General features: G+C 35.7%; 1 protein-coding gene across 2 annotated transcripts in view; it reads left to right on the top strand.

The window, feature by feature from the left end:
- The window catches only part of GALNT1 (polypeptide N-acetylgalactosaminyltransferase 1), a 106,650-nt gene that overhangs the window by 85,274 nt on the left and 4,708 nt on the right, over nucleotides 1-16,668 (top strand). For both annotated transcript variants that reach the window (XM_044665054.1, XM_044665045.1), the window contains exons 7-10: nucleotides 3,435-3,615; nucleotides 6,363-6,502; nucleotides 9,294-9,392; nucleotides 12,224-12,358. In XM_044665054.1, coding sequence (XP_044520989.1) covers nucleotides 3,435-3,615; nucleotides 6,363-6,502; nucleotides 9,294-9,392; nucleotides 12,224-12,358 — 555 coding nt within the window. The remainder of the gene's footprint in view (nucleotides 1-3,434; nucleotides 3,616-6,362; nucleotides 6,503-9,293; nucleotides 9,393-12,223; nucleotides 12,359-16,668) is intronic.

Here is a 16,668-nt window from a genome sequence, read left to right as displayed (position 1 = left end):
CCATGAAAATATTTGTCATATTCTGGACAGCATTATCATTTGATCATTGGATTTTCTATTATGGGTTGTCAGCAGCTGTGGATTTCAGTGTTAATACCTTGCAATATTCGGTGGCTTGATGTAATCAACAAAAGGTCATATTGTCATTTTAAAAAAAGATATTTCATTTATTTTAATCACCTTCTCAATCAAAACAATTTCCACATAGGCTGTCCAGAATTTTTTATCTTATTCTGAATTCTGAATCTTTCACCTCTCTATTATGAGGTGAGTAGCATCTTTCATCATTAATCTTCTAGAGTCATAGTTGTCATTAAGCTGATAAAAGATCAGCACAAAACTATTTCATCACATTTATAGACCATGATTTGTTCACTCATTCCCCAATTTACATACACCCCCTTAGATTCCTATTCTTTGCCATCTCAAAGAGCTAGAGATATTTTGCACATCTTTTAAGTTCATTTTGCTTAGGACTAATCCCTCTTATTAATTTTTCCTCTCACAAATTCCTTCTGCCCCCTTTTCCTTCTTTATTTCCCTGTCAAGTTTATTTTATTTTTGTACCCTACTGTGTGTCTTTTTCCTTTTCTTAACCAGTTGATATGTAAGGGGCCTTTTCTTGGTCCTCATTCTCTTTGACCTCTCTGCAATCTTTGACACTATTAATCATTCTCTCCTCATTAATCTCTTTTCTCTGGGTTTTTAGGACACCACTCTTTTCAGGTTCTCATTCTACCTATCTGACCTTCTCTGCTTCCTTTGCTGAATCTTCCTCCAGATCACACATATACTATCTATGGGTGTCCTGAGCCTCCTTCTCTTCTCTCATCATTGGGTAATCTCATCAGCACCTATGGATTGCATTACCATCTCTGCTGATGACTCAGATATACCCATTCTGTTCTCTACACTGACCTCCAGTCTCTCATCTCTAGCTGACTTGGACATCTCAAACTGTTTAAATGGATGTCCAAAACAGAACTTGTTATTTTCTCCCCTAAACTCTCTCTACTTTCTACTTGCCTAATATACTTGCTAATATAACACTATCCTCCTAGTCCCTTAGATTTGAAACTCAAGAATCTTTCTGGATTCCTCACTGTCTCCCTCCCCCATAACCAAGTTGTTGCTAATTACCTGTTGGTTTCATTTTCACAACATCTGAATATGCCTCCTTCTCTCCCCTTGACATTGCCATCTCCCAGTGTAGGCTCTCATCACCTCAAGCCTGAATCATTGTAATAGCTTGATAATGAGTCAGCCTGCCTCAAGCTTTTCCATACTATGAGCCATCCTCCATTCAGCCCCTAAAATGATTTTCCTAGCTCTGATCATGTTGCCCCTGCTCAACAAACCTCAGTGGCTTCCTCTTGCCTTCAGGATCCTATACAAAATGCTTTGTCAGGCATTCAGAGTTCTTTATAGCCTCACCCCCTTCCTACCTTTCCAGTTGTTTTTTCACCTCTTGCCCTGAAACCCAGTCTTCATTCTAGTGACACCCACCTTCTGCCTTTTCCTTAAGCAAGATAATCTTTGGGTGTTGTCTCTTGCTGTTCCCCATGCTTGGAACACTCTTTGTCTGCTCTGACTATTGACCTCCCAGGCTTCCTTTGTTCTAACAAAAGTCCCACCTTCTATAGGAAGCCTTCCCCAACTCTTCTTAGTGTCAGTCCCTTGCCCCCTCTTAAACATTTACTCTTTATCCTGTATATAGCTTGTTTTGTTTGTATTCATTTGCACATTGTCTTCCTCATTCCATTGCAAATGCCTTGAGGTCAGGCATTGTTTTTTACCATTTTTCTTTTTATATCTCCATCATTTAGCACAGTGCCTGGAACATAGTAGGTATTCAATAAATATTTTTAATTGACTGAGTTCCCTTGTTTCTGGTTCTTCCTTGTGTAATCTATTCCATTAGTCTGCCTTTTTATTTTTAAACCAATACCAGATGATTTTCCATAACTGTTGCTTTATAATATAGTTTGAAGTCTGGACCTACCTTCCCTTCATCCCTACCTCTTTTCATTACTTCTCTTCATATTCTAGATATTTAATTTGTTTAAATTATTTATCATCAATATAGTTTATCAACCATAAATTAACTTTGATAGTATTATATTGTTTGTTATATTAGTGTGACCCAACCAGGATCACTGAATAGACTCCTATTAATTTGTTCTTTGTTTCTTTAAGGGGAGGACATTGTAATTAAATCTATATAATTATTTTGCATATACTTCAATATTAGTATAAGTCAGCTATTTACTTTCTAAATCTGCCTATGTCTTCTTTAGTCCTTATCTGCTGTTTTTAACAATAATGATATTACTACCTGTGCCCTTAAAAGCCTCAGTATATCTGGTTTGAACAATCATGAGAGGTTCTCTGTCATGTCTTAGAGACATGCTCCAGGAAGATAGCATCTTTCTCCCTTGTCATTATCTGGATAGTAAATAGTTGCTTCAGTGTCCTTCAACAGAGTGTTACTATTCATCTCTTCTGACATATACAGAGTCATTTCATAAGGGAAAAAACAGTTAATCATATTGATTTTAAAGTATATATTAACTTGAATTTTTTGTTTTTATTTATTTAAAGAAAATAGGTCCTGGGGGTAGCTGAGTGGCTCAGTGGATTAAGAGCCTAAGCCTAAAAAACGAGAGGTCCTAGGTTCAGATATGGCTTCAAACACTTCCCAGCTGTGTGACCCTGGGCAAATCACTTAACCCCCATTGCCTAGCCCTTACCACTCTTCTGCCTTGAAACCAATATACAGTATTGATTCTAAGACAGAAGGTAAGGGAGAAGGAAGGAAGGAAGGGAGGGAGGGAGGGAAAATGGGACCCAAAAGAAGTAAAAAGAGTAGGCTAATTGGATTAAATTGAGGAAATAGCATGAAACCAATGGGATGATTATAGCTTATATAAACCTTTTGGGGGAGCTTTATTGAGTGAAAAAAAATAGTTCTAGAGGAAAATAAGAAAAAGAAAACAAGAAAGGTGATTATAGCATGACCTAATGAATATTGATATTGTTTTCACTTTTTATTGTTATTTCCCTTTTTGGAATATTAACAGGACAATCTGTTACTTAAACTTGGGCTAATTATAGATATCTTTATCTCATTTTGAATATATAATAGTCTACATATCCTTTATTATTTGACCTCGTACTGCCTATTTAACTACAACTAAAAGGTAGGAAGCTTCTGAGGAAGCATGAATGATGGTAATAGAAAAATCACAATTCCATTGCATATCTTAATGTTGTGAAAATCAACAAGAAAGTTAAGAAAGTCTTATAATTTCTAGTATACATGATTCAGCATTTAAATAGAAAACACTCATCTTCCTAAAAGGAAAAATGTTAGATTATGAGAACTTTTCCCCCTGTTTTTCTAGAGATATCTTCTTATGTTGTTTTATTTTCAGATTTGGCAGTGTGGCGGCACTTTAGAAATTGTGACCTGTTCACATGTTGGCCATGTGTTTCGAAAAGCTACACCTTACACATTTCCTGGAGGCACAGGGCAGATCATCAACAAAAATAACCGACGACTTGCAGAAGTTTGGATGGATGAATTCAAGAATTTCTTCTATATCATTTCCCCAGGTTAGCTACATTTTGAATTTTGCATACTACAGTTGTATCATTTTCAGTGGTAGTGTGTGATCTATTTGAAGGTAGAAACTGCATCTTACACTTCTTCAAATTGTTTCATAGTACTACATAGAACAATAAGTACTTGCTAACAACTGTTGATTGAATATATTTTTGAGACTTAAGACTAGAAGGAAATTTCTGGAATTTCCACATCTTAGTTAATGCTTTGGAAAACACAAACTCTCTTCTTTTAGGATGTAACAGGCTTTCCTGAGTCCTTGTGTGTTCCATGTGCCTCTTTTCCCTTAGAATCATAATTGTGTGTTTGAATGTGATGGTGATTTCCATATAAAATAACGTAGTAAAATATTAAATATACAACATTGAAAGAATTCTCAGGAGGAAGCAGTGAGAAGAATGAAGGAGGGAATTTGAAGCTTACAATTTTTTAAAATAAATGTTAAATTTTTTTTTACATATAATTGGGGAAGAAATAAAATATTTTAAAATAGTAAAAGAAGAAAAAAAAAGGAAGGAATGATTTCATAGAAATCTGTAAACATTTGAATGACCTCTTGTAAGAACTAATAGAGAATAAAGTAAGGGTTGTAGTTTGTACAGTACTAAACACTAAAGAGTAATAACAATAATATAAACAACTTTAAAAGATTTAAGAACTCTGATCATCACAGCACCCAACTATGAATCCAGAGGATCAAAACTGAAACATGGCTACCCAATTCCTGATAGAGAAATGATGGATTCAACATATAGAATGAAACATTTTTTTAAACATATCCAATACAGGAATTTGTTTTGCTTAAATTTAATTTTTAAAAGCTAAACAGGAGATTGTAGTTTATTTTAGAGCAATAAGGAGTTCCTGAAGTTTATTGAATAGAGAAGCAAGGTCAGGTCTGTCTTAAGGAAGGTCACTGAAGCAGCCTTGTAGAGGATGGACGAAGTGAGAGAGACTTGAGGCATGGAAACCAGATGGGGTCTGAGCTAAAGTGATAGCTGTGTTCCAGCCAAAAGCTCAGATGAAAGAAATATTGTATAGATAGAAGTGTTAGTATTTAGCATTTGACTGGATCTTTGGGGTCAGGATAACATGTTCTGCACCTGGAAGACAAGAACTCTGGTGCCTTTGACAAAAATAAGGAAGTTTAGAAGAGAGACAAATATTAGGGGAAAGATAATGAATTCAGTTTGGGGCTTATTGAGTTTGAAATGTCTTTAAGACATCCAATTTATAATGTCCAATAGTCAATTGGTGATGTAGGAATGAATTTCAAGGGAGAGACTGGAACTGGAAATATAGATCTGTGAGTCATCAACTTAGAGATGATAATTAAACCCAGGGGAGCTAATGAGGTCACCAGAAGAGAATACAGAGGGAAACACAGGGGGCCTAGCCCAAAGCCTTGGGAAGCACCCACATTTATAATGCTTTCTGAGGAAGGAAAGAAAATTTCATCTGGCAGTAAATGATGTGGAGGGAAGCATAAAGGGCAGCCTTGATAGAGTTCAAAGTAATATCGAGAAACAACTGGTAGTCCTGTTTGGCTAGAACATAATAGAATGTAATCTGTAACTGTAAAGGTCATCTGGAGCCAGATTATGAATAGCCTTAAATGCCAAGCTGAGGAGTTTATATTTTAACCTCTGTTTTATCATATAAGCAATTGGTAGTCCCTAAAGTTTTTTGAGGTAGGAATTAACAAATTAACAAATGCCTCAGAAAGAGGCATTAAAAATAATTTGGCAGCTATGTGAAGTATAGGGGAAGAGAGATTGAAAACAGAGAGAATACTTAGGAAGCTGAAAATAGGAGGGCCTGATTTATGGGTGGTAGGTAACAGGTTGAGAGGAAGGATAGGATATATCTAAGAAATGGGGCTGATATTAAATCAGCTGGTTACCAGCTAATCTGATGAGAGAGGAAGGAGGAAGGAAAGAGTCAAAATAAAGATTGGGAAGTGACTTGTAGAGAGAAAGATTGGAAACATAGGAGTGAATGAAATTGCCAAAGGGGATAATTAGAGAGATGAGAATAGACTTTGTAGCCACTAATGATTTCATCATTGATTCTGGAAATATCTAATAACAGACTCAATATTTATATTTTTCGTCTTTTGATTATGCTAAGAAGTAATTCTTTACTTTTTACATTTCTTATGTTTTTGAGGTTTCTAATACAAAATATCATTATCTGGTTTAAATATAGTTTGTCACTAGACTTGTATTTACCTTTCATATATGAATTGAAAATTTTCAGAGGAACTTGGAATGGGCAACTAAAAATAATTGCTAGCATTTTTGTAATGTCTAAGGTTTGCCAAGCACTTTAAAAATATATTTCATCTCATTCTCACACAGTTCTAGGAGTTGAATGCTATTATTATCCTATTTTACAGATAAGGAAAGTGAAGCAGACAGTGGTTAAGTGACTTTCCCAAGATCACACAGCTAATAAGTGTCTGAGTCAAGATTTTAACTTGGGTTTTCCTGACTTCTAGTCCAGCACTCTGTCTGTTGTACCATCTAGCTGCCTCAATTCAATAACATAAATTTTCTTTGTACCTTTTTGGAAGTAGAATTCATTTTAAGTCAGTAGGGCTATGGTACACTTCTATAGTGATACCTCCTCCCTTCCTTCCTTTTTCTCCCCCATCTCCAGCCTTATTCACCTGATTCATTAGATGCCTTAAAATATAATGTTTTGTAACATGCTGAAAATTCATTTATTTCAACAGGAGTTACAAAGGTAGATTATGGAGACATATCAACAAGAGTTGGGCTGAGACATAAACTACAGTGCAAGCCTTTTTCATGGTACCTAGAAAATGTTTATCCTGATTCCCAAATTCCACGCCATTATTTTTCTTTGGGAGAGGTAAAAAGTTTATATGTTATATATTTGCTAGTATCTCATCTTTATCTAATATGATAATGTTTCAGCCTTTCAGCACTAAAGGAACACTTTTTTATTTAAATGACTTCAATTGAAGTATCCATCTTTTCAGAAAATCACATCTCATATGAATATACCAAAATGTGATTACTTGAAGTCAGTGTCACAGGATAATTCTTTTTTATCATATCAGAGTATTATAGATAGATTTCAGGCCCAGGACTTCAAATTCTAATATTTTTGTTTTACCTCATTACATGGTAGGACAATTTAAAAAATTACCTCAGTTAAGTGTAAAAAAAAAAAGTTGAGGATAACTATTTTCTTAGATCTGCTTTAAATGATTAATTTAGTCATTCCTCTCAAACTATACAATTAAATTTCTGTATGTATAGTTTGGATTTTTTTAATTTTTTTTTTTTTTTAATTTTAAACCCTTAACTTCTGTGTATTGACTTATAGGTGGAAGAGTGGTAAGGGTAGGCAATGGGGGTCAAGTGACTTGCCCAGGGTCACACAGCTGGGAAGTGGCTGAGGCCGGGTTTGAACCTAGGACCTCCCGTCTCTAGGCCTGACTCTCACTCCACTGAGCTACCCAGCTGCCCCCCCCCTATAGTTTTAAAATATAATTATATACTGTGTTTTGCTCTTTCTTTTCCCCTTTTTTTCCTTCCTCTTTCTGAGTTAGTTTTACTGTTTTGTTAGTGAAAATGTCCATAGTTTTGGTTATCTTTACTTAAGGAAGTTTACATCCAAAAGTAAACAAATATGTGAATGAAGAAATATAAAACTTGCAAGATGATTCAAAAGAGACTGGATTTCTAACTGCATAAGTACAGCATTGATATTTTGCTTTTAGACAGTATCTTTTTGCTTTTGGTAAAAAAAAAAATTAACTCAGAAAATGGTAGAGTATATAATTGAAATTGGAAAATGAATTTTAGAACTAGAAGAGACCTTAGAGATCATCTAATCCTACTAATTCAGTTTGGAATGTAAAGTTGTAAAAATTAATCTCTTATCAGTTATTATTAGTAGAAGTTTTTGTGTTATCTTAGAATTTTGGGGGTATTTTTTGTTGTTGTTCAGGGTCATCTATAGTCCTTAACCATGTTTGAGAGTAAGACTTCACCTAGAAAGTTGAAGCCATTCACTGAAAGTTCCCTTTTCTCCTTTCTTCTCAAATATCTTCCTTACCATCTCCTCCTTCATCACTGTCTCTGATGATGTGAACCTTTTCATTGCTAAAACCATCCCTTTACATATATTTTCTTGTCTCCATCTTTTCTCTAGGCGATTTGCTCCTCTTTCATCCTCTCTCACTAATTTTCATCCTCTCCCCATCTACTGGCTCCTTCCTTGTTGACTACAAACTTGACCAAGTCTCCGCTCTTTTTGAAAAAATCCTCAGTGACCTCACCATCTCCACTATCATCCTGTATCTGTCCCCTTTTTAGCAATATTCCTTGAGAAAGTTTTTTGCATTAGATGCTTTTCATTTCTTTTCTCCCTCTTTCCTTCATTCAGATCTCATCATTCATCTAAAATTGCCTTCTTCAAAGTTATCCCATGGTCTCTTAATTGGCAAATCTGATGGCCTTTCTCATCCTTCTTGACTTTTTTGGAGCACTTGTTAATGTTGATTAACTCCTATATTTTCATGACACCACTCTTTTGGTTTTCCTTTTTCCTGCTCTTTCTCAGTCTTTTGCTGGATCTTCATCCAGGTTATGACCACTAACCATGAATTCCACATCACTAACTACCTATTGAACATTGCAAATTGAATATCATATTGGCATTTCAAATAACACATTCAGACCCCTAAAATCATCCTTTTTCCCTGCTATCCAGTAACTAGAGGTCTTACCATTTTTCCAATCACTCCTGCTGGCAACTTTTGTTTCATTCTAGACTCTTCAGTCTTATTCACCCCACATACCCAAAACTATTACCCAAATCTTGTCATTTCTTTCTTTATAACATTTATCCATTTCCCCTATATTCACATAGCCACCACCATAGCTCAGGCCCTCATCACCCCTCACCTAAATGCTTACATTTACCTTCTAATTGACTTCTTTACCTACTGGAAAGTCTCCCAACTCCAATCCACTCTCCCCTAAGTTACCAAAATGTTGTTTGTAAAGTGTAGTTGTCACTCTACAAATGCTCAGTAAACTCCATTGACTCTCTGTTGCCTCTAGAATCAAAGACATTTAAAGTTCTTCACATCCTGATCTTTTTCTACCTTTCCGGTCTTCTTATTCTTTACTTTCCTCCAGTCACTATGATCTAACTACACTAGCCTACTTACTGTTCCTCATATGTGACAGACCCTCTCCTATCTTGGTGCCTTAGCACTAACTATTCCCCAGATCTGGAACCTAACTGGGCACCATGGGCAAAGAATATAGATATATCACTATGATTTAAGAGAAAAGTTTATGAAATCACCACAGAATTCCCTACTACTGTGACCTTTTTTATTCCTTGTGGGCTGCTGATAATTGAGGGTCACAAAGTATATTTTATTAAAGTAATTAATTACTTACTTGAACCCTTGCCTCCAAGTAGTACATTGTACTAGATAGATATGGAACAAAGAGAGTGGAAAGAAAGGAAGTAAATTAAAGAATTCTAAATAAATAGCACTCACAAATTATAATTCTTGTGATTTGGCAAGTTCTAGGGAAGTCTGGCTACTTAAGGTTGATTTTATTTTTCTTACATGGAAGAAGTAACTTTCCATCATGACCTATTTTGCTTACAGATCCGAAATGTGGAAACAAATCAATGTCTAGATAACATGGCAAGGAAAGAAAATGAAAAAGTAGGAATTTTTAACTGCCACGGTATGGGAGGCAATCAGGTGCGTATAATAAGCCATGGAAGGAAATTTTCTAATGTGTTTGTCCTTTTTACTTTATATTATACATAATATATAATAGTACATATAAATGAGAGAGAGAAAGAGAGAGAAAGAGACAGAGAGAGAGACAGAGAGAGAGAGACAGAGAGAGAGCGCTCGGAGCTGTTTTCAGAAAATACTTGGTAAATTGAATGTGAATCTTACCAGGTATTAAACTGAAGCTATCTTTCAAAAGATTCTCTGTTAATTATTTGTATTGCTGATACAAGATATTTTCTTTCTCTTTAGTTAAGCTAATGTCTCCTCATCATAATAGGTTCTTTGTATTTACAAAACACTCTTTGTTTTCTGTAACTAACTCTAGAATGGCTGGATTGACAGGACAATAACGGTCATCTAGCTAAATCTCCTGGGGATGCTAGAATCCCTAAGGGTTGTTATTTGAACTCTTCCAATGACAAGGAACTCATTACTTCCCAAGATAGTCAAATTCTTTTTTTTGAGACAGCAAAAACTGGTGGACCTGGGTTCAAATCCAACTTCTGACATATTTTTCCTGTGTGACCCTTGCTAGTCAATTAGCTTCTCAGTGCTCCAGGCTCTCTAAGGGGCAGAAAATTTACCAACTTGCACCTTGCTGGAGTAAGTTTCCTGTACCAGTGAAATCAGTTTTAGCTCTATCTGTATTTCATTGTTATTTTTGTTTAGCAAAAACTGGTTCTCTATAATTTCTAATCTATAGTGTCAGTTCTGCTTTCCAGATAATCACATTTGCTTATGCATGTGACAGTCCTTAAAATATTTGAAGACTTGTTATCATGTACCTGCTAAAATCTTTTCTTTGGCCCAACTTTCAACTCTTCCTCAAATTACATTACTTTGACTAAGCCATTCAACACCTTTCTCCTTAATATATTCTAATTTTCATTGTCCTGCTATGCTTCTCAGAACTGAACATAGTATTTCATTTAGGAACTGATCAATACAGAATATAATGGAATTGTTACCCCTCCTTGTTCTAGATTGTATTCAAACTTAGAAGGTAATCATATCAGGCTGCTGAATTATATTGAGTTCCCAGTCATCTAAAATTACTGTGTCTTTTTCATTGAAACTGCACTAGAGCAAGCATTCAGTTCAATAATATTTATATATTTATACTTATAAATATACAAATGTTTATATATTCATCACAGTTCAAATGATTTTGTTCATTTCCACCCAGTTCTGATCTTTTCAAGTGCTGATTCTTCTATCCAAATATTAGCTTTCCTTCCCTTCCACAAGTATGGTAAATATATCTATATTCAACTCACTGGTAGCATTATTGATGACAATAAAGACAGTCCTTTATCTGGTCTCTAATATTGCCTCTAGTCCTAGTCTCCTCTCATTCCATCCCTTCCAATGCCTGACTCTTCCTGCACCTGTTCTTTAGGGATTATGTAGGGAGCATTGGATTACAAGTCAGAAAAATCCATTATGGTGAGGAGGCAGAGGGTCCCCCAGAAAGAGGGGATGGAAGGGCTCACATGCAAGTTACTTAACCTTTCTGGGCTTCAGTTTTCTTATTTATAAATTAAAAGGCTCAAACTAGATACCCCCTAAGGGTCCCTTCCAGCTCTGAATCTTTGATCTTGAACTGTAAGTCCCACCTCATATCCTTACTGGATTATAACCCTGGACAAATTTTTTAATCTAGCTACACCTTAGTATACTTATCTCTAAAACAATGTACTCAGTGGCCTCATATAGATCTCGTCCAGTTCTAAATAATGTAATAACTTGGACAAGAGAATACAGTATCAAAAATATCTTAGTAAGTCGATTTAAATATTTAAGTTAAAATTTTAATAGAAATAAATGGTAAAGACTTAAAATTGGGTTCAGGAATCAACTTCAGAAGTAAAAGATGGGGAAGATATGTCTAGATTGCAATTTATCTGAAAAAACAATACTGGTATTTTTTTAAAAAACCTTACCTTTTGTCTTAGAATTGATACTGTACATTGGTTCTAAGAAAGAGAGCAGTAAGGGCTAGGCAGTAGAGGTTAAGTGACTTCCTCAGGGTCACAAAGCTAGGAAATATTTGAGGCCAACTTTGAACCCAGGCAGGACCTCCTCTGGACCTGGCTCTCAATCCACTGAGCCACCCAGCTGCCCCGAAGGTACTGGTATTTTAATGGACTGAAAGATCAACATTCATCTACAGGGTGATATAGCATCCCAGAAAGCTAATGTTAGAGCAGCATAGTATCTAGGATTAGGGGAGATGATTCTCCCACTGTATTCTGCCCTGGACAGATCCTATCATATCTAAAATATTTTGTTCAGTTCTGGGAATGACATTTTTAGAAGGACATGGATAAACTAGAGGGTCCAGTGGAAGATACCCATAACAATGAGAGGGCTCAGGTTCTTCTATATTGGGACAAGTTTTAGAAATTGGGGGAATTTAGTCTGGAAAAGATAGGACATGACAAGTGTTTGAAGGGCTGGTATATGGAAGAAAGATTAGATTGGTTCAGCTTGGCCCCAGAAAACGAAACTGGAAGAAATGGGTTGAAATTGCAAAGAACCAAAATTAGGACACCTGTCCAGAAAAATTTCATATATGGAATGGGTTGCCTTAATGATTTGCACATAGTTAACAATTAATAATTTTTTTCATTCATTTATTCAGGAGATAGTGAGTTTCCCTTCACTGAAAACCTTTAAGGGAATATCAAATGACTTCTTGAGTGGGTTAAACAATAGTTCTTAGGGTCCTTACGACTGAAATTCTTTTATGATTCTGTATGAGTCTGATGTCTTTGTTTTGGTTTTTTAAGGTTTTCTCCTATACTGCCAACAAAGAAATCCGCACAGATGACTTATGTTTAGATGTCTCCAAACTTAATGGCCCAGTCACAATGCTCAAATGTCACCATCTTAAAGGCAACCAGCTTTGGGAATATGACCCCGTGGTAAGCCCTATTATGTTATTTATACATAATTACTGTATTAAGTCGACCAAAACCTAAACTGTTGTTAATAATATAAATGATTAGTCATATTTATATTACATAATTTATTTCTGGCAAGGCGAATTCTTGTTGTTGAGTATGTTGAGTATATATGAACTTCCTTTACTCTTAAGTAGTGGCAAGTAGTAAAATAATGACTTGCACCTAACTTTTTTCCTATAATTAAATCACCCATACAACAGAGTAGGTATTTCTTTCCTTCCTTCTGGGCTTCCTTTCCCTTACCTTCCATCTTAAAATCAATACTGTGTATTGGTTCCAAGGCAGAAGAGCAGTAAGGACTAGGCAATGGGAGTTAAGTGACTTGCCCAGGGTCTCACAGATTTGAACCCAAGATGTCCCATCTCTGGACCTGGCTCTCAATCCACTGAGCACTCAGCTACCTCACCAGAGCAGGTATTGTTATGCTCAGAGCACATGTGTTGTAATAGTGGATACCTTCCCCACTATTGTTTAGTTTTTACTTAAACTGTTACTGTAATATTAAATCCTGTGTGTTCTTAAAAAAAAAAAAAAAGAATAAAAAAACCTTATCACCCTTGCTCTCTTTCCTATTTATAAATATGTTCCCTTGGTCGGGGCAGGTAGGGTACTGGACTTCTCCATTGTGTATAATTCATCAGTGTAAGAAGCTCCCAGTGAGAAATTTAATCCATAAATGTAATTTGGAACAGCTGAATAGAACAGTAACCAGAACACTAGACCCAGGGTTAAAAAGACTAAAATTCAAATCTGGCCTCAGAAACTAGCTTTACTGTCTGCCTTAGTTTCCACATCTCTAAAACAGTCATCATAATAACATCTATCTCCTGGAGATGTTGTGAAGGTAAAATATAATATTATTTGTAAAACAATTTACATACCTTAAAGCACTATATGAATACTAAGCTTCTTCTTCTTCATCATCATCATCATCTTCGTCTTCATCATCATCATCATCATTATTATGAAACTGTCTCTGTAGCTTGGGGACTGAATAGTTTAGTGACTTGCCCAGGATTATATACAGCCAATATGTGTCAAGCAAAATCTAAGGATCTCAAAGACAGGGTACATAGAGGCAACCTCTCATAGGCAACTTAATCATAGTACTCCCAGAAGAATGTGATAGGACAAAAAACCTTGACATCATAATGAAGTAAATAATGGAAGAGAATTACCCGGAACTTCTGAATGTGCTTATATATGTGCTATTCAAATAGAATGGGTATCCTCACCCTATGCAGTTTTGCCTGGGTGGGTGCTTTATTGTCCTTACATTTTATTTCCTTTAGCTATTATTTAATGGAGATATTTATATTTAAGTGAATGTATAAAGAGTAGGTGGGTCAAAACATTTTTCCTTTAAAAATTTAGATAGAAGCACAAAGCTAAGTTCTAACTTAATAGTATAATTTAAATTTTATTTTATAGTTGATCATACTACATCAATATTTCCAGTCACATCTTCCCTGCTTTCTATCTTAGTTATACTAAATAATAATGACACTGGATTTGGAGTCTGAGGACCTGAATTTAAATGCCAGTCCTTCTGCTACTTAATACCTATGTGATCTTATACAAGTCAGCCTCTGAAGCCTCACTTAACCTAATCTGTAAAATGAGAGATTGGGTTAAATGATTTCTAAGGTTTCTTCCAGCTTATTCCTATGATTTTGTGTTCCCATGTTCCTAAAATAGCTGACATCCATGTAGCACTTGGTTTGATTTGCTTATAATCATTCTGTGAAGTAGTGTCTATAAATATTGTGTTCCCTTTTTGTAGCTAATGAAAATAAGGTCCTAGAGGTTAAATGATTCAGCCACACTTAAAAACAGTTCATTCCTGTTTCCTTGAGCCCTTCCTTTTTGCTTTCCTCTGGAATCTTATTCTCTCAATTATTCATTGTTTAATTATCTCCTTGTTTTCCATTGTCTTAGTCTCTTATTCTCTGGTGATTTCCTCTTGCCCATTTAGCTAGCAAGTGGCAGAACTATTATGTAAACCATATCTGCTAGCTATAAATTCAGTTTTTAATTTACTAAATTTGTACTTCACTGCCTCCATTCATATCTCCTTCCTTAACTGTCCTTTCTCCTTTTATGTCCTCTTTTAGAGGAGTTTTCCTGTACATCCCAAGACTAGCCCCTCAGTCTGTTTTCTTGACTTCAAAAGCCCTCTGATTTTCTTTAGAATGTGGCCTGCTCAATTATCTACCACATGCATAGATAATAAAGACTTTCACTGATGTAGCATTTTGTTCTCTGGAAAAACCCAGGTGAGAGAGGTATCATTATTCCTATTTTATAGAAAAGAAAACTGAGGCTCAAAAAAGTTAATTGATTGACCCAAGAGCTGACACTCAAGCCCAGGTTCTTCTGACTCCTTTTCTGTCCTTTTTGTCATATCAAAACTACCTACAGATTCTCTGTATTGAAAAGATCTGTACTTATCCTCAGGCTGCCATATTCTTTCTGTTCTACACAGAGTCCAGCTTCTTCCGATTGCCTCTAAGTGCCTTACTATTTTCTCTAGCCTCAGTGTTTTTGATAAAGCAGCTCTTTCAGAATTCACTAGTGATCACTTGATCACTTAAGTCCAAAAGTCCTTTCCTAGTTCTCATTTTTCCTTTGCTATCTCCGTCATTTGACTCTTGACCACTTCTTTCCTAAAAACCTCTTCCCCCTTTGGTTTATATAACCCTTTCTATCCTGCTTTCCACTTCATTTGTTTCTCCCTTCTGTTTTGGAGGCATCTCTCTCTCCTTCTTGACCTGTGCCCAGCTCTTCCAATTAATGTTTTTGTCATATTTCTTCACTTTAATGTGTAAATATTTGCACCAATTGACTTATATTTTATTTTTGAAAAAACTGCTTTGCCAGCCTTCCATTTTCATTGAGGCATCTATTACAATTTCAGTAAGCCTTTAAAAAAAGATTTCATAAAACTACACAAAGTTGTCTGAATTCTAATTAAGCAGAATAAAGCTAAAAAGGAAAAATAAAACTTTCTACTAGGCTGCAGGGCTTTATTAAAAATGACTAGTATTTAAAAAAATAATATTTGATTAGAAGTACAAGAAGCTATAGATGATTCCACAAGAAATGAAGCAACTGTCTGGCCATTTTGAACTTAGGATTTAAGTTTCTTATCAATTTAGACATAAGGCTTATTTGATAAAAATGTTAATATGCTTCAGAAGAGAGGAGTCCTGTTGAAGAAGTGTTCTAAAGGTAAAGTAGACAGTTCTTGGCAACAGCTTGCCTATGTAGGATAAGGGAGAGTGAGAAGCTAAGGATGACACTTAAGTTATGAACCAGTGTGATAGGAAAAGGTGGTGCCTCAGCAGTAATTGTGGTTTGAGGAGGAATGTTCTGGTTTCAGCCAATTAGGTTTTTAACATACTTTGATGTTTTATCCCCTTGCTTCTAGTATATGAGATAGTTTGATCCCATTTTTCACCATACTCTTATCCAATCAGTTCCTAAGTCCTATCATTTCTTCTTTTTTAACAACTCTTATATACATCCCCTTTTCTTCTCTAACATAGCCACTACCTTGGGACAGGCCCCTGCCACTTCACATCTGGACCTTCATTCATTAAGCTGCCAAAGTAATCTTCCTAAAACACAGGTCTCACTGTCATTCCCCTACTTCATAAGGCTCTACTGGCTTCCCCTTACCTCCAGGATCAAATACAAAATCCTCTGTTGGGCTTTTACAGCTTTTCACATTCTGGCTCCTTCTTACATTTCCCTGCATGTCCTCTGTGATCCTTTGGCACTGGCTTTCTTGTTCCTTAAACAGGATACTCCATCATGCCTTTTCATGCTAGTCTTTTTTTTTTTTTTAAACTCTCATCTTCTATCTTAAAATTGATACAAGGCAGAAGAGTAATAAGGGCTGGGCAATTGGGGTTAAGTGACTTGCCCAGGGTGTAAAAGGATGAAAAAGGGGGTTTTGGTTGGATATTAATATTTAAATGAGTGGTCACCAAGAAACTGATTCAATTCCTAAATGATTTTTAGTAATTTATTTATTAAATATAGGAGAGTGAAAGTAGAGAGATGAGAAGAGTGTTAAGCTAGATATCTCACTCTACCCTCTTTACCCTAGCTTTACTCCGGCAGGGCTCCAGAGGTCCCAGCTGGAGAGCCTAAAAATCAATTAACAAGGGTTTTAGCCACAAGGGGCTTCTTCCCAATCAAGATCCCCTCTGGAGGTTAGTATCTCCAGGGAAGCTAAGGGAGTCGGCCTTTTTTACTCAGCA

This window comes from Gracilinanus agilis, chromosome 1, assembly GCF_016433145.1.
Source record: "Gracilinanus agilis isolate LMUSP501 chromosome 1, AgileGrace, whole genome shotgun sequence".
Classification (NCBI taxonomy): domain Eukaryota; kingdom Metazoa; phylum Chordata; class Mammalia; order Didelphimorphia; family Didelphidae; genus Gracilinanus; species Gracilinanus agilis.
The sequence above is the reverse complement of the archived record's forward strand: the minus strand, read 5'-3'. Positions and strand labels throughout refer to the sequence as shown.